This window comes from Labeo rohita, chromosome 21 (genome assembly GCF_022985175.1).
Source record: "Labeo rohita strain BAU-BD-2019 chromosome 21, IGBB_LRoh.1.0, whole genome shotgun sequence".
In the NCBI taxonomy this organism is placed as follows: domain Eukaryota; kingdom Metazoa; phylum Chordata; class Actinopteri; order Cypriniformes; family Cyprinidae; genus Labeo; species Labeo rohita.
The window spans coordinates 11,888,482-11,916,396 of record NC_066889.1 but is presented as its reverse complement, the minus strand read 5'-3'; the positions used below and the strand labels follow the sequence as shown (position 1 = coordinate 11,916,396).

Below are 27,915 nucleotides of genomic sequence, written 5' to 3'. Positions count from 1 at the left end.
TGTGTGACTTATTTTTTCAAGTTAAGTGCCTTACAGTAGATTGAATACATATACACTAGGTGTGTGTATGGGTTTATGAGGTAAAAGGTTGAACTTTGCGAGTCAGAAGACATACAGTAACCCGTCTAGGACTAAACATCTTTGGTTACTCTTCTACTTTGTGTTATCTGTTCTGTCCCACTATAATTGCTCAAGTACACATAACGTTCTGCCTTTGTCCCACTCAACAGCTAAGAGAGTAGGTAAATATGCCTCAAAATCATTAATTTACCCATAATCCCCTCCCCTTTTAACATCCACAATGAGACATAAACTCCCGCACACTAATCTCTCCCGAGTCAAGCTCTGTTCCTCACAGTAACACCCCACCGGCCCGGACACTGGACCAGACTCAGGACACAGCAGGTACGAACACAGAGGTTAGCCAAAGGATTCCAGAGGGAGCACAACAACTTCGTTCGGGCTTCATGAAAAAGTCTGTTCATGCCACAAGCAGTTCAAAAGTGGACCTTTTAATCCAGTGCGGACCTGAGGTGCATTTCCACCCGAAAGCCTGAGGAATTTCAGAGCTGATTATACAACAACACATAACAGTTTCTTGATCACTTTGTAGTTTGATTTCTAAAGAGAAAACCCCGGACGTCCTGCAAGTTACAACAGGTGCGTATACACTTGTTTTTTATGCTCATATGTGAATCTTTATTATTTATTTTATTTCGTTTTTACTGGTAATGTTTACTTTTTGCTTTTGGTTTTTAAGGTAATATGTGCTGCATAAACAAAATATTTGACGCATTAACAATTTGCTCGCATTTACTGATTCATGTAAAAGAAACAGCATTTTGAGTACATTTTGATGTAGAAAGACTGAAATATGTACTTTTGAAATAGTACATATTTCAATAATTTATTTACAAAATCTATTTATTAGTGATTTTAAAGCATAATATATTTGCATCTGTATAATATCCAATAAACTTGTGCTAACAATCATTTGGAATGTATTTGTAACCAGGTTTTTTGACTAACATACGTTATCTTTATGTTCCCACAGATAAATTTTACAACCGACTTGCGCCTTAAGGCAGAACGTTGGGTTATAAACTGTTTTATCACGTGAATTGTGATACCTTTGATTTCTTGTCTTCTTGTTGGCACCTGAGCCATGGCTTTTTCTGACCTGCTGGAGCAGGTTGGCAGCACAGGACGCTTCCAGGTCCTGCACGTCACCCTGTTGAGTTTGCCCATCCTGATGATGGCCAGCCATAACCTGCTGCAGAATTTTGTGGCCGCTGTGCCGCCGCACCACTGCACCCCCCACGCCAACCTCTCAACGTCATCCATGGGTGCTGGGGATGTTCTGCGGGTCACTGTGCCCCTGGACCAAAACGGCAAACCGGAACGCTGCAGACGCTACGCACATCCTCAGTGGCAGCTTCTGAGTAGCAATAGTTCAGAAAGCCTATGGGAAAAAGATATGGAAGAAACAGAGACACAGAGTTGTGAGGATGGATGGTACTACGACATGACAGAAATGAGCTCAACTATCATTACTGAGGTAAATCGTAAATGTTTATGAAAAGGTTTAGCATAATTTGTGCAAAAGTTTAAGTTTTTAGATGCTTTTAAGTTTTAACTTGTGAGTGAAAGAACTTGGGGTCACAGTAATCTTAGAAATAATTGTTCCCAAAGGTGCTTTTGCAGCAATGCCTTAGAACAGGGGTGATTAAACGTGGGTCCTAAATGGCCGCTGTCCTGCAGAGTTTAGCTACAACCCCAATCAGACAGACCTGAACCAGCTAATCAAACTCTTACTACTTACTTGTGTCCATTCTAAAGAAACCAGCTGAAACCAGCCTTAGCTGGCTGGCTGGTCTTCAAGTCTGGTCATAGCTGGTGTAGCAAGATGGTTTCAGAGGGTTTTTCACCACTAGAGCCAGCTGAACACCAGCTTAGTCAGGCTGATAGACCAATCTGACCAATTTAAGCCTATGGTTTTAACTTTCTGTTTTTAACAGGAACATTTCAATAATCTAAAGAACACTTTACACCCTACAAAGAACGTTTTATGCAATGCACTTCTAAAAAAAAAAAAAATTTGTAGTGACGTCCCTGTTGAAATAAAAACAGCTCTTTCTATAGTAAGTAATACAGACCCTCTCATCTCCCTATAGTAAGAAAATCTCTGCTAGAAACTTTCCGGCAGGTGTTTTGAGGCAAGTTGGAGCTAAACTCTGCAGGACACCAGTCCTCCTGGACTGAGTTCGTGCACCCCTGCCTTAGAACACCCATTTTGGGTTCCAAAAAGAAATTTTCAGTGATCGATATTTGTGTCCATGCTAAAGAAACCAGCTGAAACCAGCCCAAGCTGGCTGGCTGGCCTTCCAGTCTGGTCATAGCTGGTTTAGCAGGATGGTTTTAGAAGGTGTCTAACCACTTCTTTAGCTAGTCAGACTGGGAGACCAACCAGCTGAACACCAGCTTAGTCAGGCTGGGAGACCATCTTGACGAGCTTAAACCAGCTAGAATCATAGGCTGGTTTCAGCTTTCTGTTTTCAGCTTTCAGGAACATTTTCAAAAATCTAAAGAACCTTTACACCCTACAATGAACATTTTATGCAATGCACTTTTAAAAACAAAGTTTTTGTAGTGATGTCCCTGCTGAAAAAAAACAAACAAAACAACTAAAACCAGCTTAAGCTGGCCATTATAGCTGGTCAGCAGACTTTGGCCACTTCCTTAGGTGGCCAGGTTGGTTTTAGCTGGTCAGCCTGGGAGATAAGCTGGAACAGCCAGCTAAAACCAGATTGATCAGCATAGCCAGACTGGGAGACAAGCTAAAACCAGCTTAACTTCCATCTTAAACCACCAGCTTGGTTTCAGCTGTTTTTTTTCTGGTTCCCAAAAGAACCTTTCAGTGAACTTTTTATTTCCTTGTTGTGATGAACATTTTAATAATCTAAAGAAGCTTTTTCCATTATAAAACATGGAAATGCCTTAGAACAGGGGTGCCCAAACTCGGCCCTGGAGGGCTGCTGTCCTGCAGAGTTTAGCTACAACCCCAATTAGACACACCTGAACCAGCTAATCAAGCTCTTACTAGGCATGCTAGAAACCAAAGCAGGACACTGGCCCTTCTGGACTGAGATTGTAGTAAAAAAAAAAAGCTAAAACCAGCCTTAGATGGTTTGCCGGTTTTAGCTAGTCATCCAGCCTGGTTTTAGCTGGTCATAGCTGGCCAGCAGGCTGGTTTTAGAGGGGGTTTAGCCATTTTTTGGTTCCCAAAAGAACCTTTCAGTGAACAATTTTTTTTCTTGGCATGAAGAGTATTTTAATAATCTAAAGAAGCTTTTTCCATTATAGAACAAGATTTGTCCAATAAAAAGGTTCTATGGATGTTAAAAGTTCATGGAACCATTAATGCCTATCTTAAAGGGATAGTTTACACACAAATGTAAATTCTGTCATTATTTACCCATTCTTTGAGTAAATTCGTTCATCTTCAGAACACAAATTAAAATATTTTTGATGAAATCTGAGAGCTTTCTGACCCTGCATAGACAGCAACACAACTGACACATTCAAGGCCCAGAAAGGTAGAAAGGACATTGTGAAAATAGTCCATGTGACATCAGTGGTTCAACTTTAATTTTATAAAGCTACGAGAATACTTTTTGTGAGCAAAGAAAACAAAAATAACTGCTTTAACAATTTTTACTCTTCCGTGTCAGTCTTCGACGTGCGTTCACAAGAACACATTTCAATGACCGACATGGAAGAGAAGAAATTGTTTAATAAAGTCATTTTTGTTTTTAGTTGCATTGCTGTCTGTGCAGGGTCAGATAGATATCAGTATTGACAAAAAATATCTTAATTTGTATATCGAAGACTAACAAAGGTTTTACAGGTTTGGAACGACGTGAGGCTGAATAATGACAGAATTTTAATTTTTGGGTGAACTGTCCACAACACTACACGCAAACATAAATGCAGTTTTTATCCTGTGTGGTTTTAATTGAATGTTTATTCTCTTTCAGTGGGATTTGGTTTGTGACCAGCGTGCACTAAAGCAAATGAGTCAAACTACCTATATGGGAGGGGTCCTTGTGGGAGCAGTAATTTTTGGAGGACTTTCTGACAGGTTGTGACAAGTTTTACTATTATATAAGAGATCAACAGCAATATAATCATAAACTTTATTAAATAACATCTTCTGACTCAGAAATGCCTTAGCACACTAATTACATTTCCGCCTTCTGATGCAGGTTTGGTCGTCGTGTTTTATTGCTGATCTCTAACCTGATGATGGCGGTTGGAGGAACGTGTACTGCTTTCTCCACCTCCTTCACCATGTTTTGCATTTTCCGTGTTTGTTGTGGCATGGCCTTGTCTGGTCTGGTGCTCAACTCCTTCTCTCTAAGTGAGTACAATGAATAGCACAGCTGTAAATAAGAGGTTGGCACCTATTCAACATGTGGAGAAAAAAAATGCATTTGATTGACGTTGTATTTGGTGACATCTTGTGGCATGAAGTGTCATTGCTGCTTCTCCTCAGTTGTGGAGTGGATCCCCACGCGTGTGCGGACGGTGGTGGGCACAGGAACGGGTTACTGCTACACCACTGGCCAGCTGATCCTGGCAGGGGTCGCGTACTGTATCAGAGACTGGCGCTGGCTCACACTGGCCGTCTCTCTGCCTTTCTATGTGTCCTTCCTCTACTCATGGTGCGTCTTCTGATCACGACTGTTTCAATTAAAGAAGTTCACTTCCAGAATGAATATTTCCTGATAGTTTACTCACATCATCCAAGATGTTCATGTCTTTCAAGTTTTTTTTGGAGGAAAACATTACAGGAATTTTCTCCATATAATGGACTTCAATGGTGGACAACAGGTTGAAGGTCCAAATTGCAGTTTCAAAGGGCTCTACACGCTATTAGCCGAGGAATAAGAGTCTAATCTAGCGAAACGATCAGTAATTTTCTTAAAAACATAAAAATGCATCTACTTTTTCATCACAAATGCTCATCTCGCACTAGCTCTGCGATGCACATGCATGTAGGACGAAAAACTCCATCTCATTTTCTCCAGCCATTTGAAGCTGCATTGAAACTGCAATTTGGACCTTCAACGTGATGGCCACCATTGAAGTCCACAATATGGAGAAATCCACTGTGTGGAGAAAAATCAACTGTAATTTATTTTTGACTGAAGAAAGACAGACATAAACATCTTGGATGACATGGGGGGTGAGTAAATTATCTTGGAATTTTCATTCTGGAAGTGAATGTCTTCTTTAAATAAAATCCACTTTTAAAACATGTCAAGTACATTGCAAGTACTGTCAGTATTTATCACTTGCTTTTGGTTTACATAAATACGCTACATTCAAAAGTCTCTATTTCTATCTAATATACCCTAAAAGCAGTAATACTGTAAAATATTGTTACAATTCAAAATAACCTTTTTCCATTTGAATATATTTTAAAATGTGATTTATTCCTGTGATGCAAAGCTGAATTTTCAGCAGTCATGACTCCAGTCTTTAGTGTCACATGATGCTTCAGAAATCGTCAAAATATGCTTATTTTGTGCTCAAGAAACATTTATTATTAATGATTGTGCTGCTTCATATTTTTCTGGAAATCGTGTTTTTTAGATATAGAAATAACTGTGAAAATCTTTACTGACATGTTTAATCAATTTCATGTGTCATTTCTGAATAAAAGTATTATTATTTATCATTTGAACATTAGTGTATACTAGTGTTTAGTCTTTTAAATAAATAATCTAAGTCAATAATATAAAGTAATACATAATTTAAATAAATATTTTTTGAGTAACAAAAATATTGTATTGCATTGTAAATATTGCATTTTGTATTGCTGTATATTATACTAATTATACTATTAACAATTATTTGTTGTTTAAATAATCATTTAAAAAATATTATTATAAATTATTGCACTTAAGTTAATTAAGCTAGTTGCACCAAATGACAATTTGCACAAAGCAATCCCCAAAACATTATCCCTATGAAAATATTTATACGAATTAAAAATGATTTTTGTCTCTCATTTCCAACACTTACATTCAAAAAAATTACTTGTATCACTTGTATTACTTATACAAACAGACTTTCACTTGAATGTCTATATGTATTTGGCATATATGTAATGACATAAGATCTTATATTGTCTTCTGCAGGTGGTTCTTAGAGTCTGCTCGTTGGCTGGTCCTGAGCAAGAAACCAGAGCAGGCGGTAAAAAACCTTAAAACAGTGGCTCGCATAAATGGACGGCGTGCAGAAGCCGACAAAATCAACCTTGAGGTATGACGTTATACATGACTATCAATTTTAGCATTATGCAGGTCATTCAGAATGTTTATCCTGTTGTGGTTGTGCATGCAGATGTTGCAAGAGTCCATGAAGAAGGAGATGGCCTGTTCAAAGGGGTCTTACAGCGCTATAGACCTCGTACGCACATCCACAATGAGAACCATTACCGTGTGCCTCTGCGTAGTCTGGTCAGTCACTCAATCCTAGCATTTTATTTAGTACCATCCAGCATTTGGTACCACACTTGTGACCTCTGAACTGTATAATCTCAGGTTCTCAACCAGCTTCGCCTACTACGGCCTCTCAATGGATCTGCAGAAATTTGGGGTCAGCATTTACCTAATCCAGGTCATCTTTGGAGCGGTGGATATACCAGCCAAAATCTTGGTTACGATATCCATGAGCACGTTAGGACGAAGACCATCTCAGTGTGGAGCTCTTGTACTGGCTGGCGTAATGATACTCATTAATCTTCTGGTGCCTTATGGTAAGAATTTGAGCCTGGTTGGCAGTCGAGCACAGTAATAATGAAACTGCAGTCTCACTGTCACATGGGGTCATTAGTTTTCAATAGCTGTTATTCCAGTGAAATCTAGAGGTTTGTCTGTCCTTTAGTATCACAGAAATCAAGACCCTGGCATTTCAAGTTTGACATTCACATGGCTGATTGTGTACCTGTGTATACTGACTCTTGTTTTTGTACATGTGCAGACCTGCAAATGTTACGTACCAGTCTGGCAGTGATAGGGAAGGGCTGCCTGGCTGCGTCCTTCAACTGCTGTTACCTGTACTCTGGAGAGCTGTATCCCACGGTCATCCGGTAATTAAGTAGTGTCAGCCTCATCCTAAAACAAAAAAATGAACTATGATTCACAGTTCAATCACACAAGGTCAAAACCATGACTTGGACGTTGGAGATGGGGGGTAGTAATAGTATTTTTATTTAAAAAAATAAATAAAGAAAGAATTAAAGAATTTAAATGGATTTAAGAGGATAAAAAGATCAATTTGAACTACTGCAATATTTTTATTGTATCCATTCATTAGTAAGAGTGATTGTGTGCATATTATGAAATAAAAATATTGCAAAATTCTTTGCAAATAGTTTAGATTACTTTACCCTCAATTTATAACTTATTTAAATCCTTTATTTAACACCTTTAAATAATAATAACCACCCGTATTGTTTTTAAATGAACTAAATAAAGGACTTAAATAAAAAAAGAACAGTAAAATAACAAGAATAAATTATTAATGACAACTGAAAGTTTGAAAAGAATGAAGAATATTTTTGTAATCAATTTAAAACTTTGAGAAAGGAATTTAGATTTTTTTTTAATATGCACAGATTGACTTTTATTATGGAAGCCAGCTTCTGCCACTAAATATATATATATATATATATATATATATATGTGTGTGTGTGTGTATATATATATATATATATATAATTAAAAAAAGGTAATTGTGACTTTTTAATCTCACAATTCTAACTTTTTTCTTGCAAATGCGAGGTTACATCTTGCAGTTCTGGCTTTTTTCTCCCAGTAGCGAGAAAAAAACTCAGAAATGCAAGATTTAAACTTGCAATTCTAAGAGATAAAGAGATTTCTGAGAAACAAAGATATAAACTTGAATTTCTGACTTTTTTCTTATAATATATGTCACAAATGTGACTTTTTTTTTTTTGCAGAATTGCAAGTCTATATCTACAATATTATTAAGTTTATATATACAAATTATTAAGTCAGAATTGTGAGATATAAAGTCGCAATTCTGTGAAAAAAAGTCACATTTGCGAGATATAATCTTGCAATTGCGAGAGAAAAAAAAAATCACAATTGTGAGATACCAGCTCGCACTTCTGAGAAAAAAGTCGTAACTGCGAAGGTATATCCTGAAATGCTTACTTTTTTTCTCAGAATTGAGTGTTTATATCTCGCAATTCTAACTTGATAACTCGCAATTGTGAGTTTATATCTCACAATTCTGAGAAAAAAGTCAAAATTGCAAGTTTGTTTCACACAATTCTAAAAGACAAGTCAGAATTGTGAGAAAAAGTCAGAACTGCAAGATTATTTACTGAAATTTTGACTTTATTTCTCAGAATTGAGTGTTTATATCTTGCAATTCTGACTTGATAATTCTGCAGTTATGAGTTTATAGCTCACAATTCTAAAAGAAAATCCAGAATTGCAAGATGTAAACTCGCAATTGTGAGAAAAAAAGTCAGAACTTCAAGTTTATTTCCCGCAATTCTGATTTTATTTCTCAGGATTAAGTGTTTGTATCTTGCAATTCTGACCTGATAACTCGCAATTGTGAGTTTGAATCTTACAATTCTGAGAAAAAAAGTCAGACCTGTAAGTTTATATCCCACAACTGCGAGAAAGTCACAATTGCGAGATATCAACTCGCAATTTTGAGAAAAAAGTCATAACTGCGAATTTTTATCCTGAAATGCTGACATTATTTCTCAAAATTGTGAGATGTAAACTCACGATTGCGAGAAAAAAAGTCAGAATTATAAGATAAAAAGTTGCAGTTATCTTAAAAAAATATATATCTATATTGTTATATAGTGGTGTTAACGGGCTTCCATTCATAATGCAATATGGCAAAACGTTTCTTGCCACATAGGTTAAATGATGCCTATATTTTCAATTCAAAACCATGAAATTTGACCAAAAGTGTCAGAATTATGAGATATAAACTCACAATTCTGAGAAAATATCAGACTTTTTTTTGTCCCCTCAGAATTGGACTTGATAACTTGCAATTGAGAGTTTAGTCTGAGAAAAAAAAAGTCAGAATTGTGAGTTTATATCCCGCAATTGCAATAAAAAAAGTCACAATTATGAGATATAAACTTGCGATTCTGAGAAAAAGTTTGTAACACACTTCTCCAAAAAAAAAAAAAAAAAATTCAATCTGAATTGCGAGATGTAGACTCACAATTTCGTGAAAAACTATTATTCCTGCAATTCTGACTTTATTTCTCAGAATTGAGTGTGTGCATCTCACAATTCTGACTTAATAACTTGCAATTATGAATTTATATCCTGCAATTGCGAGGAAAAAAATATATCAACTCGTAATTCTGAGAAAAAAAGTCGGAACTGCGAATTTATATCCTGCAATTCTGACTTCATTCTCAGAATTTAAAAAGTCAAAATTGTCAGATTAAAAGATCGCAATTACCTTTCTTTAAAAAAAAAAAAAAAAAAAAAAATTTAGTGGTGGCAACGGGCTTCGATTAATAATGCAAAATGGAAAAACGTTTCTTGCCATATAGGCCAAATGATGCATCTTATATTTTTAATTCAAAATTGTGAAAAAAGTGTATTTTGCATCATTGGATATTACTGTTGCTTATTTTACATATACAGTATATTGTGGAATGGTTGTCACATATTAAATGTTTAGCTACTTACATCTTACCTCATCGCTGCGGTGCCCGGGGAGCAGTTGGGGGTTCAGTGCTCACCTCAGTCGTGGTATTGAGGGTGGAGAGAGCGCTGGTTATTCACTTCCCACCACCTCCAATCCCTGCCAGACCTGGGACTCGAACCCACAACCTTTCGGTTACAAGCCCGACTCCCTAACCATCACGGCTTTCCAGCCTTCTTTGATTTGATTAATCTTAATCAGAGGTGCCCAATCTCGGTCCTGGAGGGCCAGTGTCCTGCAGAGTTTAGTTCCAACCCCAATAAGACACACCTGACCCAGCTAATCAAGCCTTACCAGGCATACTAGAAAAGTCCCGTCAGGTGTGTTGAGGCAAGTTGGAACTAAACTCTGCAGGACACCAGCCCTCCAGGACAGAGTTTGGGCACCCCTGGTCTTAATCATTTTGACATTGCCAAGCACGTTTAGACTACCTAAAAATGTAACTATTTCAACCTTTTGTCATTCTAACAACAAACAGCAAATATTGGGAGAGATAATTTGACTTGTCCCCTTCAATATCTATGGTTTCAGCCCTGCATTGTCCATAATTTTTTTCCTTTTTAACAAGCAATAACAAGATCTGCAGAAACCTATAATTTCAGAGCAAGTGATGTCAGCTTATGCAATTTTCCTCTGTGTCCTCTCAGTCAAAATGGAATGGGATGGGTGTCCATGATGGCTCGGTTTGGAGCGATGGTGGCCCCCATGGTGCTTCTTCTTGGGGAGGATACCCCATGGCTACCTGGTTTCATCTACGGAGGGGCTCCGATTCTTAGTGGGATCTTCGCCTTTTTTCTCCCAGAGACCCTTTCACAACCTTTGCCCGATACTATCCAGGATGTGGATGACAGGTGAGCCGGCAGTGACTTGGTTCACATTGACATTTTGTGCTAGTTGGATTTGACCCGCAAGACATGTCGCAAGAGAATGTTAAAGTTTAAAGTGTGAGTGACATGAGCAAAATGTCATGCGTAAATAGGTAACCATAATACGTTTTTTGTTTTTCAACTCTTTCACTTATTACAGAGGTTTCGGATGGAAAAAAGCCAAAAGATTACCTGAAAAAGAGGATTTGGCCACAAAGGATCCAAGTTGTGTCCTCCTGAAAGAGTCTGCCTGAGACGGTCACTTTACTCCATTTGAACACACAAACAGAGATGATCACTACCATACACAAGAGAACTTTAGTGTTAATATGATGGAAACAACCAAAGGTTATCAACGAGTTTCCTTGAATTTGAATGATAAATGGTGTGAAGTATATTCTTATTTTACTGACTGTAATTAATGTGTTAAAATTATTATTTACTTGTACAAAGTAAGAAATAGTGCCTTGAATGGAGCTTTCTGCTCTTTAGAAATCTTTTACTGTTTTATATATGTGTATCTATGTATGTTTGTGAATTTTTTTGCTTGTTTGTTTTATTACATGAATGATGCAAAGAAATAAAACAACAGAGAATACAAATTGTAAGAGATTAAGGTGTTTGTTATTTTAATATTTAAATCTTACATATGTAGTCTTCTGTAATGCATCCATAGTATTAATACATATCCATCATTACTTTGTAAAACAATTTCATTTCACTCTGGCATTAAGCTTGTTGACACTTGAGTACATAATCGCATAGATAGGTTAAATTATTTGGTATTTAACTAATTAAACATCAGTGAAAATTTCAAGTGTAGAAACCAAAACTAGTTTGTCAGAAGGGCTGTATCTCAGTAATAGGCTATATATATATATATATATATATGTATTTGGAAACGCCCTAGAAAAGTGGGGTTTTGGACAATACTAGCATGAATCCTTTTTAATTTGTTATAATTTTGCACTGATAAGGGACAACACAAACTACGAAAACACATTTTATTACATAAACAGTTTATACATAGAAAAAAACTTTTCGATTCATCAGAATATCCACCATTAGCAGCTCTTACAGCTCTGCATAATCTGGGCCTAAATTCATTGTATTCTAAACTTAATTGGCAATCAATTGTTGAAGCTATTAAGATGTGCTGACCCAAAAATCGTTTAAAAACCTGGGCCAAGTTTAAACCAGTAACCAGGCATCACAGCTGGCAAAGGGGCATGTCTGACTTTGGCATGCATATATTGCCATTTTTATGTAATCAAAATGAAAATTATTATGGCTGGTCTTCAATGATCATGTCAAGTTACTTTAATGTATTTGCACCAAAAATGATAAGGATTTATTATGCTGACATCGTCCAAAACCACACTTTCCCAGGGGTGTTTCCAAACTTTTGGAGGGCAGTATATATATATATATATTGTAATGACCCGGCAGTCAGTGCTAGCAGCCGGGTGCATTATGGGTATTTCTTTACAGTTTACTTATTTTTGCGTTATTTAAGCAAGACAGTTGGGTTTTTGCATTAGTGATGTTATGTGTGTTATGTTCAAGTTAGTTTGGGTGGGTTTGGTTCATTTGCAGCCCTGTTATATAAAAAGTGTAACTGTTACCGTCATGGGGAGAGATGTGCAGGGGAGGGACTTGTTGATATGGCCTTGCATGTAAAAGTTCTTACTCTGTGTTCTAATTAAAAGTGTACGAGAACAGTGCTGCCTCCTGTTGGGTTATTCTGTCTGTGCACATGGTTACAGAGACACTCAGGGTCGTGCGGTGTATGGGACACGAGTGCTCGCACGTTTTATTAACCAAGTTAAGGTGCGTGTAGGTGCTAGCACCCTGCTGGCAAATAGCTTAGGGAAAGTTTAACAGTACAGCTTAGCTCCGGTTAGCCCACGTTCTAACAAACAACAGCCAGTTGTTACAATATATATATATATATATATACACACCAAAGTCTGCATAAAAATATATATAAAGCCAGACGGTTATGAAAGAGGTAAAAGTTGATTGTTCAGTGACCATTTAACTATATCTCATGACGAATAAACACTGTCACTGTTACATAACAACAACTACACGAATGGAATTAATAGTCTTTATAATATATAACCTGTGTTGGAGCAATAGAGTTTATTTTTAACGTTAACAGTCTAGGTTACGCGTAAAAAAAAACTACAATCTTGCAGCCTTGCCGCACATTCCGGTGTCCTTTACCTCTTTCTGTATTATAGTATTAATACATATCCATTATTTTGTAAAACAATTTCATGTCACTCTGACATGTATATGAATCCTTTTTTTAATTTGTGATAATTTTGCACTGATAAGGGACAACACAAACTACGAAAACATATTTTGTTACATAAACAGTTTATACATAGAAAAAAACTTTTCGAACAAAAAAACTTTTTAGCAGCTGTTACAGCTCTGCATAATCTGAGCCTAAATTCATTGTATTCTAAACTTAATTGGCAATCAATTGTTAAAGCTATTAAGATGTGCTAACCCAAAAATCTTTTAAAAACCTGGGCCAAGTTTAAACCAGTAACCAGGCATCACAGCTGGCAAAGGGGCATGTCTGACTTTGACATGTATATATTGCCATTATTATGTAATCTAAATGAAAATTATTATTGCTGGTCTTCAATGATCATATCAAGTTATCTTGTAAAATGTATTTACACCAAAAATGATAAGGATTTATGCTGATATCGCCCAAAACCACACTTTGCCAAACTTTTGGAGGGCAGTATATATATATATATATATATATATATTATATTTACTTCTCTAGCTCTAGGCTTTGTATGCTAGTTTCATGATTTTACATAAAATTTAATTAGGATTTTTGTTATTAATTTTATCCTTCAGATAATATTACAATATGGAGCCTTGTCACAGACTGTGGACGACACATTTCCACAGCTATAAACATTGTACATCTACCAAAGTTTGCATAAAAATATACATTTATAACACTATGCTATGCACCCCTAAAATTTGTCCCAGGTCCTGTGAATTTTGGCTATTGTGTTGCCCTTATTCCTTACTATTTTGACAATAAATGTCTCTGCAAACAAGAAATTTAATTAATAAACGGAGCAATTCCAGGAGGGTTCTCGCACTGCAGTGCTCGGGCCCTAATTACTTGCTATTTTGGGTCGGTTAGCACGTAAAGCCAGACGGTTACGAAAGAGGTAAAAGATGATTGTTCAGTAACCATTTAACTATATGTCATGACGAATAAACACTGTCATTGTTACATAACAACAACTACACGAATGGAATTAATAGTCTTTATAATATATAACCTGTGTTGGAGCAATAGAGTTTATTTTTAACGTTAACAATCTAGGTTACACGTACACACACACACACACACACACACACACACACACACACACACACACACACACACACACACACACACACACAAAAAAAAAAAAAAAAAAAAAAAAAAAAAACTACAAATCCCACAAGCATGCTGGTGTTACCCATGAGCGCTTGCTGCAGCCTTGCCGCACATTCCGGTGTCCTTTACCTCTTCCTGTTCATTGCGCACTCGATTTTACAGGATCAAGATGTCTGGACTTCTGCGGGGAATCGCTCGTATCCGTACCGCACCGGCTCTGCGGGGATCAACCATCACCCAGCGAGCCAACATCGCCACACGACCGGCCAAGGATTTGATTGGTCCCGCTGTGAGTATCTGTAGAGCGCTGGTTTGTTTTCTCTGCAGCATCGTGAAGGGCAGGCCGTGATCTCCTTGGCATTCACCTTTAGACTCACTGTGATGATACATAGTCATAAAATCCAGTTTAATTTGAGTTTAGCTCTAATCCAGGTGTTTGTTATGAATAGAACATTGCTGCATTTTCGCATTCATTTTGAACTGATGTGATTTGGGGTTGAAAACCCAATTGTTACCTAACGTTAACTTGCCTAACACGGTTACAACAGAAGGTCGTGGTGCTGAAAGGCGATAGATGGTGAACTGAATCCACATTTTTAAGTTATTTTCTTTTAAAGAGTAACTAAAAGGTAATGTAATGCTCGTTTTAAGGGTCATTTTGTTTATATTTCGAGCTTTTTATAATGCAGGGCATCAACTTCCGCTAAATAGTCCAGCCCCATAGCCTGTCAATAAGACATTATGATAATGTTTCTCCAGCACCAACTAAATGCTACTGCTTCTGCTCAACATGTCAAAATGAATACCTAAGATCTGCAGGGCACTTTTTTTTTTTTTTTTTTTTTTTACAATTTGTTATCTCAGTAACCATTTTGAGTCATAAAATGTCATATTTAAGAGATATTAAAGGAATAGTTCACCCAAAAATGAAAAACCTGTCATTAATTTCTCATCTTTTTGCCTTTGCAAACCTGTAAGACCTTTGTTCATCTTTGGAACACAAATTAAGATATTTTTGATAAAATTTGAGAGCTTTTTGATCCTGCATAGACAGCAACAGTACTACCATGTTTAAGGCCCAGAAACGTAGGACAACATTAAAATAGTCCACGTGGCATCAGTGTTTCAACCTTAATTTTATGAAGCTATGAGAACTATTATGGTTGAACCACTGATGTCACAATGACTATTTTAACAATGTCCTTACTATCTTTCTAGTCCTTGAACGTGTCAGTTGCGTTGCCGCCTATGCAGGGTCAGAAAGCTCTCGGGTTTCATCAAAAATATCTTAAGTTGTGTTCTGAAGATGAACAAAGGTCTTACAGGTTTGGAACAACATGACGGAGTTTTCCTTTTTGGGTGAACTGTTCCTTTAAAGTAGCAGCTGTATGTTGCCATGAATGGTATAGTAAACTGTTTATTTGCTTGTACAGCTCTAACAGCTGTTTGGTTCTTGTTTTTGTTTTTACAGGAGACAACAATTGGCTTGGCCATATTTTCCATTACCATCCTGGGACCATCTGGGTGGGTTCTGGCCAACCTGGAAAGCTACAAAAATAAGGGTGTTGCTCAGTCTGAGTGATCCACCTGTCATGGACTGAAAGCAATTTGTCTGGTTTTATTGCTTTTAACATGTTGGGACCACCATCGCACAGACCTCCAACTTTCCTGAACAGCGGAACAATTTGAGCCACCCTGCTACCTCTCCATGCGACCGTTTACTTTCCTTCAAACACTCCGGTCTTTGTTACTCTGAGCTGTTTGCTCCCTGTTACCAATTATGTAATAACATGTAATCATGGGTGATTCAATTCCCCTTACTTGGAGCTGTTACATTTGAAATAAACAGTTATTTAAATCTTACATTTTGCATGTCTCTGTTTTTCATTACGTTTTTACATACGTTTTTTGACAATACTGGAAAAAAGGGTTATTGCTTTTCAGTAGCTTGTTACATGAGGCAAGGCACCAGTGACAAACAAATATGTAATATCAAACAAAAATAAAACCATTATACCATTAAATAATTCTTTATATTTTTGTAAGGCTAAATAGTAATATGTGTGTGTTAAATAATAGCTTTGGAATTTTAAATGTTGTTTATTAATTCAGTGAATTCACTTCACACAATAACTCTGAAACGCTTGTACATCAAATATAAGATTGACAGAATCTTGCACTTACTAAATAATTTATTTGGTCTGATAAAATGTTGCATATGGATACACTACCAGTCAAAAGTTTTTGAACAGTAAGATTTTTAATGTTTTTTAAAATAATTTTCTTCTGCTTACTAACAGTAAAATTTAGAAATATTTGTATTATTTAAAATAACTTTATTTGAATATATTTTAAAATATAATTTATTTCTGTGATCAAAGCTAACTTTTCAGCATTAAATAATTTTTCAGAAATCATTCTAATATTTTGAACAAAAGAAACATTTATTTATTTATTATTATTATTATTATTTAAAACAGCGGAGTACATTTTTTCAGTGTTCTTTGATGAATAGAAAGAGAGATCTGCATTTATCTGAAATAAAAAGTTTTACACTATACCATTCAAAAGCTCGGAGTCAGTATAATTTTTATTTTTTATTTTTATTATAGAAACTAATATTTTTATTTAAAAGGACTCCTTTAAACTGATTAAAAGTAATGATAAAGACATTTCTAATGTTACAAAAGATTTCTATTTCAGATAAATGCTGTTCTTCTGAGCTTTCTATTTATCAAAGAAATTGAACAAATGTACTCAACTATTTTCAACATAATAAATGTTTTTATTAAATTCTAATGACAATATTATATGATTTCTGAAGGATCCTGTGACTGGAGTAATGATGCTAAAAATTCAGCTTTGAAATCACAGTAATAAATTACTTTTTAAATTATACGTAAATAGAAAACAGTTATTTTAAATAGTGAAAATATTTTAAAATGAATACTGTTTTTGCGGTGTTTCGGTCAAATAAATGCAGGCTTGGTAAGCAGAAGATACTTCTTCAAAAAAGATTGACTCACTAGTACTGTAGGTCTCAAAATAAGGTCACAAACATTTTCAGTCACAAAAACATTTTAAATATTGAGGGGGAAAAAAAACATATTTGGTGGTTATTTTTAGTCCTGGTCTGCACATTTTTTAATTGTCTCCATTTTTTACGCACCTGATTCAGATCATCAGCTCATCTGGAGAAAAACCCATTTATTAAACATGGCATCATTATATAATTAACATTAAAATATGTATTATTCTGTACAAACACATGCAAATATACATATTTAGACTTTTCAGAAACATTCCGAATTATTTAATGGCAGGTGTATATATTTTAGTTTGATATATTAGTTTGTTTTACTATGACGCTTCGAAAATTAATTTTGTCACTGGTGCTTTGCCTGGTTCGTGAAAAAAGTTGTTCTTCACTATTAGTAATTATGTCAAAATGTATACTTACCACTAGAAGACTTGGAAAACAAAACATACACATTCAGAAAGAAAATAATTTTAACAACGGTATCACACTAAAGTCAGGTAAAGAATCTCAACCGGAAGTGGGTTCATCTCCAGCGGTCCCAATCAATCAGGTGACCGGAAATGACTGTTCAGCAGAAACATGGCGGAGGAGCAACAGCAAGAGATCTCTCAAAAAGAGGCTGATGGTGAGAATTACTTTAGCACAGTTGGGCCAGGGCCAACTTCACTTTATATCGACTTCCACATGCTGATGTTATTTTCATCTGTTTGACGCGCATGAGCTGAAGCGATCAACAGCTAGCGCTTTTCTAACTAACCTGCTAACAACAATAGCTGAGAGTTCATTGTTTATGTTTTAAAGCACTTGTTTCCGTGTCCAGATCTTTATAATATGCTCTGTATAAGCGTTACCGTTATATAAACAGTCAATAAATGAAAATGCTTTGAAGCGTGACACGTAAGCGTTTAAAAAAAACATTGCACTGTGAAACAAATGTTAAAATACCATGAGACTCGTAGTAACAGTAATAATAACGTTTATGACCTGACCGTGTACCATTATGATTTTTGTCACTTTTCAAGTAATAGGCAAAATTATTGATATTTTACACTTAATTGTGTTTGTTCTTTGACAGGGCTGAATTGTCTTGCATATGATGAAGCTATTATTGCACAGCAAGATAAGATTCAGCAAGAGGTAATTGAGTCATTCCTTGAATAATTTGTATTTTATAATTGTGATTTTTTTATAATTGTGTTTTATAATTGGGATTGTTTATAAATGTGATTTTGTATACATACTTTGGTTCTCTAGTAAAAAAAAAAAAAAAAAAAAAACTTTCTACAATGCTGTCAACAGGTTAAGATTTTGCTGTGGTACAATTTAAAGAAATGTATTAAAATCAATTAAGTAAAACTGAAAACATAAAATACTATATTTAAAAAAAGCTAGTTGACAAAGAAACATTTCTCTTTTTTGTAAAAAATTAATGTATTAAATATATATTTATTTAAATAAATAAAAAAAGTAAATAAAGCAATGTAAATTGCTTTACATTATATTTAATTTATTTATAAATAAAAAACTAAACTAAAAACCATATAGACATATTAAAAATGACAAAGGAAGCTTTAATTAGTTTAAATAAAATTTAAATGAAAATAAAAATGAATTCACAATGTTAATAAAACTGTAAAAGTATTTCTGTGATACTAAAATGTAATGAGTAACCGGAATTAATTTTTCAAAAGATGTGAGTTATTCCTGGTATTCTAGCCTCATATACATGTATTTATATATGCACGTCTCTCAAGTTTCACTCTTTAACCCATTCTGAATATCATTGCAGATAGCGACCAGTACTTCTCTGGTGTCAGAAAGACAGGACCTGACTATCCTTAAGCGAGAGTATGCTGACGATGACGCCATTTACCAGCAGAAGATAAAAGTTAGTGAACCGTTTCAATATTGAATTAATGTTTTTGGAATGTTATGCATAAATTGTTATTATGCGCTTATCTTTAATCTAATTTATCTAGTCATACACCCTAGAGCTCAGAAAGCATATAATGTTATTTATACACAAATATGTTCAAGCAGAGAAATCCTCATCAAACAAATCAAACTGTTTTGTCAACAGGACTTGCAGAAGAAGTACTCATCCATACGCAAAACACGGCCAGATGGGAACTGTTTCTACAGAGCCTTTGGTTTTTCACATCTAGAGTCTTTACTTGAAGACAGCAAGGAATTACATAGGTAACCACCTGCCAGCCTACATTAAGATGAAGTGAATTAACATTGTTTATTCATCATCACACGCTGTTTTCACTTTCAGTGCAGACAGACAAACTACTTGTTGTGTCAAGCCTGTTAAGATCATTTACGTGAAAGTATGAGGAGAAGATAATTTGTCTCAGCTTCTGTAACCTTTAGTACATTCCTCTAAGACTCTGTTTGTTTGTGTTCACTTGGCAGGTTCAAGGCTATTGCTGCCAAGAGCAAACTGGATCTGGTGAGCCAAGGTTTCACAGAATTCACCATTGAAGATTTTCATAACACAGTAAGTCTTTGGATGAGTATGAATTAATATGTTCATGCTCTATTTTACTTTTGGCTACAATTTTTTTCAACCTTAACTGATACAGTGTGTAGCTTTTCATTTCTTAAACAACCATGACAGAAGACGTACCTATGATTCGTACCAAGATTCATTGGGCTCAAATTGTGAAATAGGTTTAGCAAGTATGAGTATTTTTTTATGAATGTGATTAACAATTAACTCTAACATATATGAATGTAATTGTCAGAGTGGTCAAGGATCAGCAATCTCCATGTAAAACTGGTCGGGCAGACCAAACCGTAAGTCGCAGAGACTTGAAACTTGGAGGGATAGTAGTACTCACATCTACAACGTCACCAAAGCTCACCCCAATCGGCCTGATGGGCGCGTTACAATGATCGAAAGTACAAAATCGCTCATAACTCTTTAAAGGAGAAGTCCACTTCCAAAACAAAGATTCACATATAATGTACTCACCCCCTTGTCATCTAAGATGTTCATGTCTTTCTTTATTTAGTCATAAAGAAATTATGTTTTTTGAGGAAAACATTTCAGCATTTTTCTCCATATAATGGACTGGAATGGTGCCCCGATTTTGAACTTACAAAAGGCAGTTTAAATGCAGCTTCAAACAATCCTGAATGTGGTTGTAAACGATCCCAGCCGAGTAAGAAGGGTCTTATCTAGCGAAACGATCGGTTATTTTCATACAAAAAAAAAAAAAAATTTAAATACTTTTTAATCTCAAACGCTTGTCTTGCGTCTTGACAGTTAGGATATGTCGAAAAACACAAAGTGAAAATGCAAAGAAGATCAAACACCCTCAACAAAAAAGGTAAAACAGTGATATAGGGTGATTTTTGAAGTTTAGGGAGAACATGAGATGGGAGTTTTTCGACATATCCTAACTGTCATGAACCGAAACAAAAACAGTTCAGGCAGAGTAAGACAAGATGAGCGTTTGGCATTAAAAAGTATTTAAATTGTATCATTTTTATTAAAATAACTGATCGTTATGCTAGATAAGACCCTTCTTTCTCAGCTGGGATCGTTTACAAGCGCATTTAAACTGCATTTTGGAAGTTCAAAATCGTGGCACCATATCAGTCCATTATATGGAGAAAAATGCTAAAAATGTTTTCCTCAAAAAACATAATTTCTTTACGACTGAAGAAAGACATGAACATCGTGGATGACAAGGGGGGTGAGTACATTATTTGTAAATTGTTGTTCTGGGATGGCACAATAATGTGCCGTTCACTTGCAGAATGCAAGTTTCTAGAGGACGCATAAGTCTGAAGTAATGAATTTATGTAAAGGGGTATCATACAATAGACCTCCTCATTCTGAACAACTTTGCCTTTAGAACCGCTGCTGTCATTCAAACCGTTTGTTGAACCTACTTTTGCAAACTAGTCCTAGGTTTTTCACTCAATCTGGAAAAACACTGCAGTGCAATTCTCTGGATTAACTAGGTCAATAATTTAAAAAAAAATGTTGAAATTTAGCCTTTGCCAAGCTGTAACAGGCTCGTTTAGAAAAGGGTCCTCTCCAAATATACCCTAAACCCTAAATGAAAACTCAAAACTTCATGAAACCTGGTGAGCACACGCGACAGGTGATAAGCATGCATAGTTTTAGGAAAATCAGACCACAGCTGGTGCTTTAACGGTCATAAATGTTAAAAAACATCATATTTCTATGGTAAATGACCTTGGATTTGCCAAAAATGCTTTTTAATCATTGATTTAGGCTGCTACAGGCTTGGTAAATAATATGTAATGTCTTTTTTTCAAATGTCCTTAAATGTCTTAAGGCGCTTGAACCCCGGTAAACGCTGCTTGCAGCTATATTTTTCACATGAATTGGTCACCTCAGAGTCATGGCCCTAACCCCATTGAAAGATTTGGCATGTGATGGAGTCAGCTTTAAAGAAGGTTTAACTCTCATAATGTCAATACAAGATCTTGGCTAAAAAATAATGCAACTCTTGATGTAAATAAATGTTGTGATGTTGCATAAAGTTGTTGAAACAATGCCACAGGGATTTATTTATTTCAGCACGTCCCATAGACTTTAAATGAGATTCAGGACTCTGTGGTGGTCAGTCTTTCACAATAGCTGGGTTTCCATCCAAAATTGGTCATTTAAGTTGTACACATAATTGGAATATAGCAGTAAACATTTGTGAATATGCACTGCTTCCATTCAAAGTCAAAGAGAACAAAATCGTCACATAAAACTAAATATCACTAAGAAAAGTAGGAGAAGCCATTGAATATAATAATATTTATATATAATTTATTACTTGCACAATAAATGTGGTCATTGCTTTTTGAGGTGGATGCCTGCTGTTTGAGACGCAGTCGTGTAAGACAGTTCTGGGAGGCAATTATACACAAATACTTTGACGACAGACTTTGCTCTGGCATTTAAGAATAACATTTCAGATGCTGTGCAACAAGATCGGTCCACTGTTTAGTCGAGCTTTGCCATCCCATAGGTCAAAGTCACATTGCTTTTTTTTTTTTTTTTTTTATGTGCATGGAGGAATTAATTTGGCAAATGTGTTTCCATCGGTCATTATTCGCATTAGTCAAAAACTACCTCAAGCAAGTGTAAAAACTTTATTGCGAATTAAGGACGTTTTTTTTTTTACATTTCATTACTTGTTTCTGATGCGATACTTCAAAATGCGCATAAAAACAGGGCGATGGAAACATTTGAGCCTCTTGAATCTTGGCATTGTCATCTTGGAATATGTACATGGGTACGTCTTCCAACATGGTTGTTGGATGCACTGCATCAGTTAGAGCTGAAAGAATTGTTGCCCAACATACAACAAGCCAGAAACATATTAATCATTGCAATAATGATTCAATCTTAAACTATTTAGAATTGCTTAATTAAATCCAGACAGAAACTTTTTTTTGGCCATGCAGTGTAAATACTATTAGTATTATTAATATTTCAAGTGAGTTTTTTTGTTTTAGGTTTTAATTTTATAGGAGTTTTAGAGTTGTTTTGTCGATTTAGTCATTTTTAATATTTTTTTTACATACACACACAGACACACATGCATATATTGGTACACTACGAGTCAAAGGTTTTTGAACCTTAAGATTTTTAATAATTTTTTAAAGTCTCTTCTGCTCACCAAGCCTGCATTTATTTGATCCAAAGTACAGCAAAAAAATCTTTTTATTCATCAAAGAATCCTGAAGAAAATGTACTCAGCTTTTTTTTAAAAAAATATTGACAATAAAAAAAAAAAAAGTTTCTTGAACAGCAAATCAGCACGTTAGAATGATTTCTGAAGGATCATGAGACACTGAAGACTGGAGAAATGATGCTGAAATAAATTACAATAATAAATTACATTTTAAAATATATTCAAATAGAAAGCAGTTATTTTAAATGGTAAAAATATTTCACAATATTACTGCTTTTACTATAATTTGGGTTAAATAAATGCAGGTTGGTGAGCAGAAGAGACTTATTTAAAAAAAAAAAAAAAAAATCTTGTGTTCAAAAACTTTTGACAGGTTATATATACACACGTGTGTGTGTATGGTGTGTGTGTGTGTGTGTGTATATATATATATATATAAAAATTTGGTGAACTATGAGCAGCAGATTCATATTACGTGAATATGTGTGAGCAACAGAAGACGATTTTTTTTTTTTTTTTTTTTTTTTTTTTTTTTTTTTTTTTTTTTTTTTTACATTTTTAACATTATTTCACTTAACTAAATTGTAATAGTTTTAGCTAACGATAACAGTACTGGGAATCAAATCAGTCCTGCTTCTTTGTGTTGACATTACAATTACGTACGAATATGAGTGCCACATTTGAGATCTCAAAACTCCTGTTTGCCCTTTTCTTTCTTTCCACTCAGTAATAATCTTAAATGAGTTTCATGTATAATGAATTTCCTCTTGTCTTGCTCTCTGCAGTTCATGGACCTGATTGAGGCTTGTGATAAGCAAACGTCTGTAGGTGAGCTGCTCAACTCTTTTAATGAGCAGAGCGTGTCGGATTATCTTGTCGTCTATCTGCGGCTGGTGACCTCTGGGTACCTGCAGAGAGAGGAAGACTTCTTCCAGCACTTCATAGAGGGCGGCCGCACCGTTCGAGAGTTCTGCCAACAGGTGACAATAAACAACACATCATTTCTGACTTGTGTCTCTTTGTTGATGTGATTAATTTTCATCCAGTTCTTGTAGAGTAACCTGCTCTTCAATGACTTTGCAACATTTTAAACCAGCATGTCATTCTGTTTTGGCCAGGAGGTGGAGCCCATGTCCAAAGAGAGTGACCACATTCACATTATAGCTCTGGCTCAGGCTTTGAACGTGTGCATCCAGGTGGAGTACATGGATCGAGGAGAGGGGGGAACAGTCAATCACCACATCTTCCCTGAAGACGGAGAGCCCAAGATTTTCTTGCTCTACCGACCAGGCCACTACGACATCTTGTACAAATAACAGATCTGCACGTATTGCTGCTAAGGCCTCGTTTGTTTCTGTGCTGTGGGTTTGACTTGACTCTAAATCTGTGAAATGTGAACACGAGAGCCCAGCACTCAACATTGCAATTTCCTGTCAAAACCCGCTAAGGACTCTTGGAGAATTGTGGAGATTCTGTTATAACAGGCACTGGACATTGTACAGTTTTCTTTGAATAACTTGCATCATTTTTTCAGTTGTATATACAGAATATGGTTATTTCATTCAGTTGTCTTTTTTTTTTTTTTGGTTCGTTTCTTGTAGTTGAAGACTGCCTGTCATTTATGATAGGAATGGAATTGCTTTACCATGTTTGACTGTATTTGACTTTCATGAGAATAAAAAGAACTTGCAGTAGTCATAGTTTGGATAGCAACTTTGTTTAATGTGTGTAGGTTGCCAAAAAATGCCAAATGGTACATTGAAATAAAAAATGGTGTGTCCATGCTGCAGTTTTAAGGTGGACATGCACTGACATAAACCCATGTGGTTCCTCTCACAGAAGATCAATGAAGGATCTTGCTCCAGCAACTTCTTTGGCTGGCAGCACTTCCACAGAATCGCAGAATGAGGGCGGGATGAAGACTTCTGGGTCCTCGATTCCCTCCACTAGGTCAAAGAAGCTAGGGAAAGAAGAAACAGTTACTGCTATGATAATATACACTTACTTGTAGGTTTGCAATTCTACACGACACATTTATTGTCCTACCACAAATATTTTAGCTAAATATATATTTTAGCCAGAATTATTGCTCTCCATGTGTTTGGCGCAGTGGCGGTCCCATGCAGAAGGCTCATGCACTTCTGACAACAAAAATGATATATTTATATGACTTTCTAACATTTAAAGATGCAGAATATACCTGTGAAATGTAAGTTATGAGGGGAAGAGCACATCTCAAATGCGCTCGTATTAAACTACTGTACTAATGTTGATATAATACCACATATCGATATATCGTACAAACTCGTGGAAGTATGAAATAATTGTTAATAAGAAAAAAGCAAATCGTGAGAAAAACATTTTTTGTATAAGTTCCAATGGGGTCTTTAGCTATTTCCCAGATAGCACACGTATGTCTGCAAGATGTCTGTTGAAGATCACTTGATCTGGAAAGCATCTGCTGTGTACAAACTACATCTGACAGACGTCTGTCAGATGCCAGTTTAACATATTTTCTAAATCATAAACATCTTAAAGACATCTAATAGACGTCTATTTGACATCTGAGAAACCTCCTATAGACGTATTGCAGATGAGCAAACACTTTTAAAAATACGTCTTCCAGATGTAAACACAGACGTCAAATAGATGTATCCGTTATGTATACGTGCTATCAGGGTTGTCATTATACACACACACTGAGATCTAGCTATTAAGCATTATTAACAGAATCAATTGGGTTTTTTTTTTTTTTTTGATGCATGAGATCTTGTACAGCATTCATAAAGCACGCATTTTGTTTTATTTATGTGCCTCCCTTGATCAGAGGAAGAGGAAAGGCAATGTAAACACATGTAATTGGTTAAGAAGGTCACTGTTGCATAATTTCCTGTTGTTCTTCATCAGTATACTACAAATGCGGTTAGGTTAAGGACAAGATTGCAGATTTGATTACAGAAGTATTATCCATGGGTTTTAATGAAAAGCAGAGTTAAACATGTTTACAGTTTCTGTATGGGACAATCTAGTGTACATTGTCTGTGCAGTCTACTTGACTAACCTTGTCATGACGTCTATTTCCCCTTGCTGGGTAAATTCGAGGATGTAGAGAGGCACACAGCCAAACGCAGTGTAGGTCAGCAGGTAGGGTTCTGCGGAGAAATACAGAAAACATAAACCGACTAGAAAGAGGAAGTTATAGAGCAAATGGTATATTGGTTTACTTAACCTGAAATGATAAGTTCGCCAACAAATTAAAATTCTGTCAATAATTCACCCTCAGGTTGTTACAAACATGTAAGACCTTCGTTCATTTTCGGAACACAAATTAGGATATTTTTGATGAAATTTGACAGCTTTCTGACTCTGCATAGACGCGTTCGAGACCCAAAAAGGTAAAGACAAAATTGTTGAATAAAGTCGTTATTTTTGTTTTCTTTGCGCAGAAAAAGTATTCTACTGAACCACTGATGTCACATGGACTATTTTATCAATGTCCAAACTACCTTTCAGGGCCTTGAACGTGTCAGTTGCATTGCTTTTGATGCTCGGATTTCATCAAAAATATCTTAATTTGTGTTCCAAAGAAGATAGAAAGTCTTAACTGGTTTGGAACGACATGAGGCTGAATAATTAATGACAGAATTTTTATTTTTGGGTGAACTATCCCTTTAAAATCCCTTTAAAACAAACAATGTTTGTTATAAATCCATACATAAATATACATAACACTATATATGCAACTTTAGTTTAGGAACCAATTACATTGGTACTATTAAGACTATTAAGAAGTTATTTGTTTTTATATATTTGTGCTGTAGCCTGTGCTTGGTGTTAAAAACATGACTGAGATCCATAACGCAGCATAACTGCGCACATTACCTTTTGTTGTCTGCGCTGTTCCATTCCAGTTATTGACCAGCAGTCCTTGTCCTGGTATAGAGCTGCTACCCAAGACCATTTGATGCAGGAAATGGGCATCATGGGGTACCCCAAGATGCTCAAATGGTTCCTTCAATGCTGTCTTAATACAAGTATGGTTGTGATAGTGGATCTCATAGTTGACTCCCTGTTGAGAGGAGAGCGATGAAGTCCGGTGATGAATTTTGTGAAGATGAAAAGTTTATGTTTTGCTATTTATGCTTAAACGGTGGTACTTTACCTCTCTAAAGAGCAGAAGCCTGTCAACAAAGAAAGTCTGGTTGCCCTCCTTTCCAGCTGCTAGGACTCGGATATTCTGTCCATAGGCATCATAAGAGAATTTCTCAAAAACTCGCAAATGGTGCCCAGGCACGAGCTGTGTTGGAGAGAAACCAAAAAAAAAAGAAAAAAAAAACACTTTTACATACCTCACAGTTAGCATTTGCATGAGGTAGTTTTCTGTAGAGATAAGCCAACTAGCAAAGTAAGTTAGAGAGCAAACATCATACTTGGCGTTGGTTCTTTTATCTGAAAATGACAAGTTTGTCTGATGAATGTTTTCTTATTTATTTTTTTATTTTAATCAAGATGGATTACTTACCACGGTCAGTGCCCCCTCAAGCAAAGGTGGAGACTCTGGAAGTCAAAAAGGAGTGAAACGGTTTATGTAGACTTCAAAACAAGCATAAATTCAAGTTTACTCTAATGTGCAGGCAAAAGAAAAGATCAGGAGGTCTTACTGCAAGGTTCTGGCTTTTGTGCAGAGCTGCTGAGAATCAGGCTCAGGCAAACTGGGATCACAAACAGGATCTTCATTGTTACTGTGGAGTGCTAGCAAACAGGAGCCACAGCGACTAGCAGCAGTGTTTCCAAGACCGGCCCTTCTTATATCATCAGCTCCGGATCATCACTCCATGTTTTCAGTCTCACCTGCACTGGGCCTTTTCGGTATCTAGTCAGTGCTTCAGCTCAACAGAAGGTGGTAAAACAACTATACGTAATACTAGAAATATCAATCCTAATGTAAGTGCAAAATAAAATAAAGATTGGATATTTTTGAAGTTCCAATAACAGAAAATGGTGGGTGACAGGTAAAACCTGAAGTGGAGTATTCATTAAGGTCACATGATGAAGACTCAGCATATTTTGATCTCATATTTGCTTGCCACAGGTCAATGTTCAAGTACAGGTACTAGT

At 35.8% G+C, this 27,915-nt stretch overlaps 4 protein-coding genes across 4 annotated transcripts; 3 read left to right on the top strand and 1 right to left on the bottom strand.

Moving 5' to 3' along the window:
• The first annotated feature begins 284 nt into the window (after positions 1-284).
• On the top strand, positions 285-11,257 carry slc22a6l (solute carrier family 22 member 6, like). Its single transcript, XM_051092280.1, has 11 exons — positions 285-660; positions 1,055-1,558; positions 4,038-4,141; positions 4,266-4,420; positions 4,556-4,724; positions 6,207-6,330; positions 6,412-6,527; positions 6,612-6,826; positions 7,051-7,159; positions 10,437-10,640; positions 10,816-11,257. The coding sequence occupies exons 2-11, from the start codon at positions 1,166-1,168 to the stop codon at positions 10,907-10,909; spliced, it is 1,683 nt and encodes a 560-aa protein (XP_050948237.1). The 5' UTR covers positions 285-660; positions 1,055-1,165; the 3' UTR covers positions 10,910-11,257.
• A 2,934-nt stretch (positions 11,258-14,191) lies between these two features.
• Positions 14,192-15,945, top strand: LOC127151942 (cytochrome c oxidase subunit 8B, mitochondrial). Its single transcript, XM_051092283.1, has 2 exons — positions 14,192-14,371; positions 15,554-15,945. Exons 1-2 carry the CDS (start codon positions 14,252-14,254, stop codon positions 15,662-15,664), a joined length of 231 nt encoding a protein of 76 aa, XP_050948240.1. The 5' UTR covers positions 14,192-14,251; the 3' UTR covers positions 15,665-15,945.
• A 1,714-nt stretch (positions 15,946-17,659) lies between these two features.
• otub1a (OTU deubiquitinase, ubiquitin aldehyde binding 1a) lies at positions 17,660-24,217 on the top strand. Its single transcript, XM_051092281.1, has 7 exons — positions 17,660-17,747; positions 18,198-18,259; positions 18,912-19,010; positions 19,203-19,321; positions 19,541-19,625; positions 23,583-23,777; positions 23,916-24,217. The coding sequence occupies exons 1-7, from the start codon at positions 17,702-17,704 to the stop codon at positions 24,111-24,113; spliced, it is 804 nt and encodes a 267-aa protein (XP_050948238.1). The 5' UTR covers positions 17,660-17,701; the 3' UTR covers positions 24,114-24,217.
• Positions 24,218-24,492: 275 nt separating this feature from the next.
• epdl2 (ependymin-like 2) lies at positions 24,493-27,621 on the bottom strand. Its single transcript, XM_051092282.1, has 6 exons — positions 27,459-27,621; positions 27,320-27,354; positions 26,960-27,094; positions 26,680-26,866; positions 25,859-25,949; positions 24,493-24,757 (listed from the first exon to the last, which is right to left on the bottom strand). Exons 1-6 carry the CDS (start codon positions 27,532-27,534, stop codon positions 24,631-24,633), a joined length of 651 nt encoding a protein of 216 aa, XP_050948239.1. The 5' UTR covers positions 27,535-27,621; the 3' UTR covers positions 24,493-24,630.
• Positions 27,622-27,915: the final 294 nt, after the last annotated feature.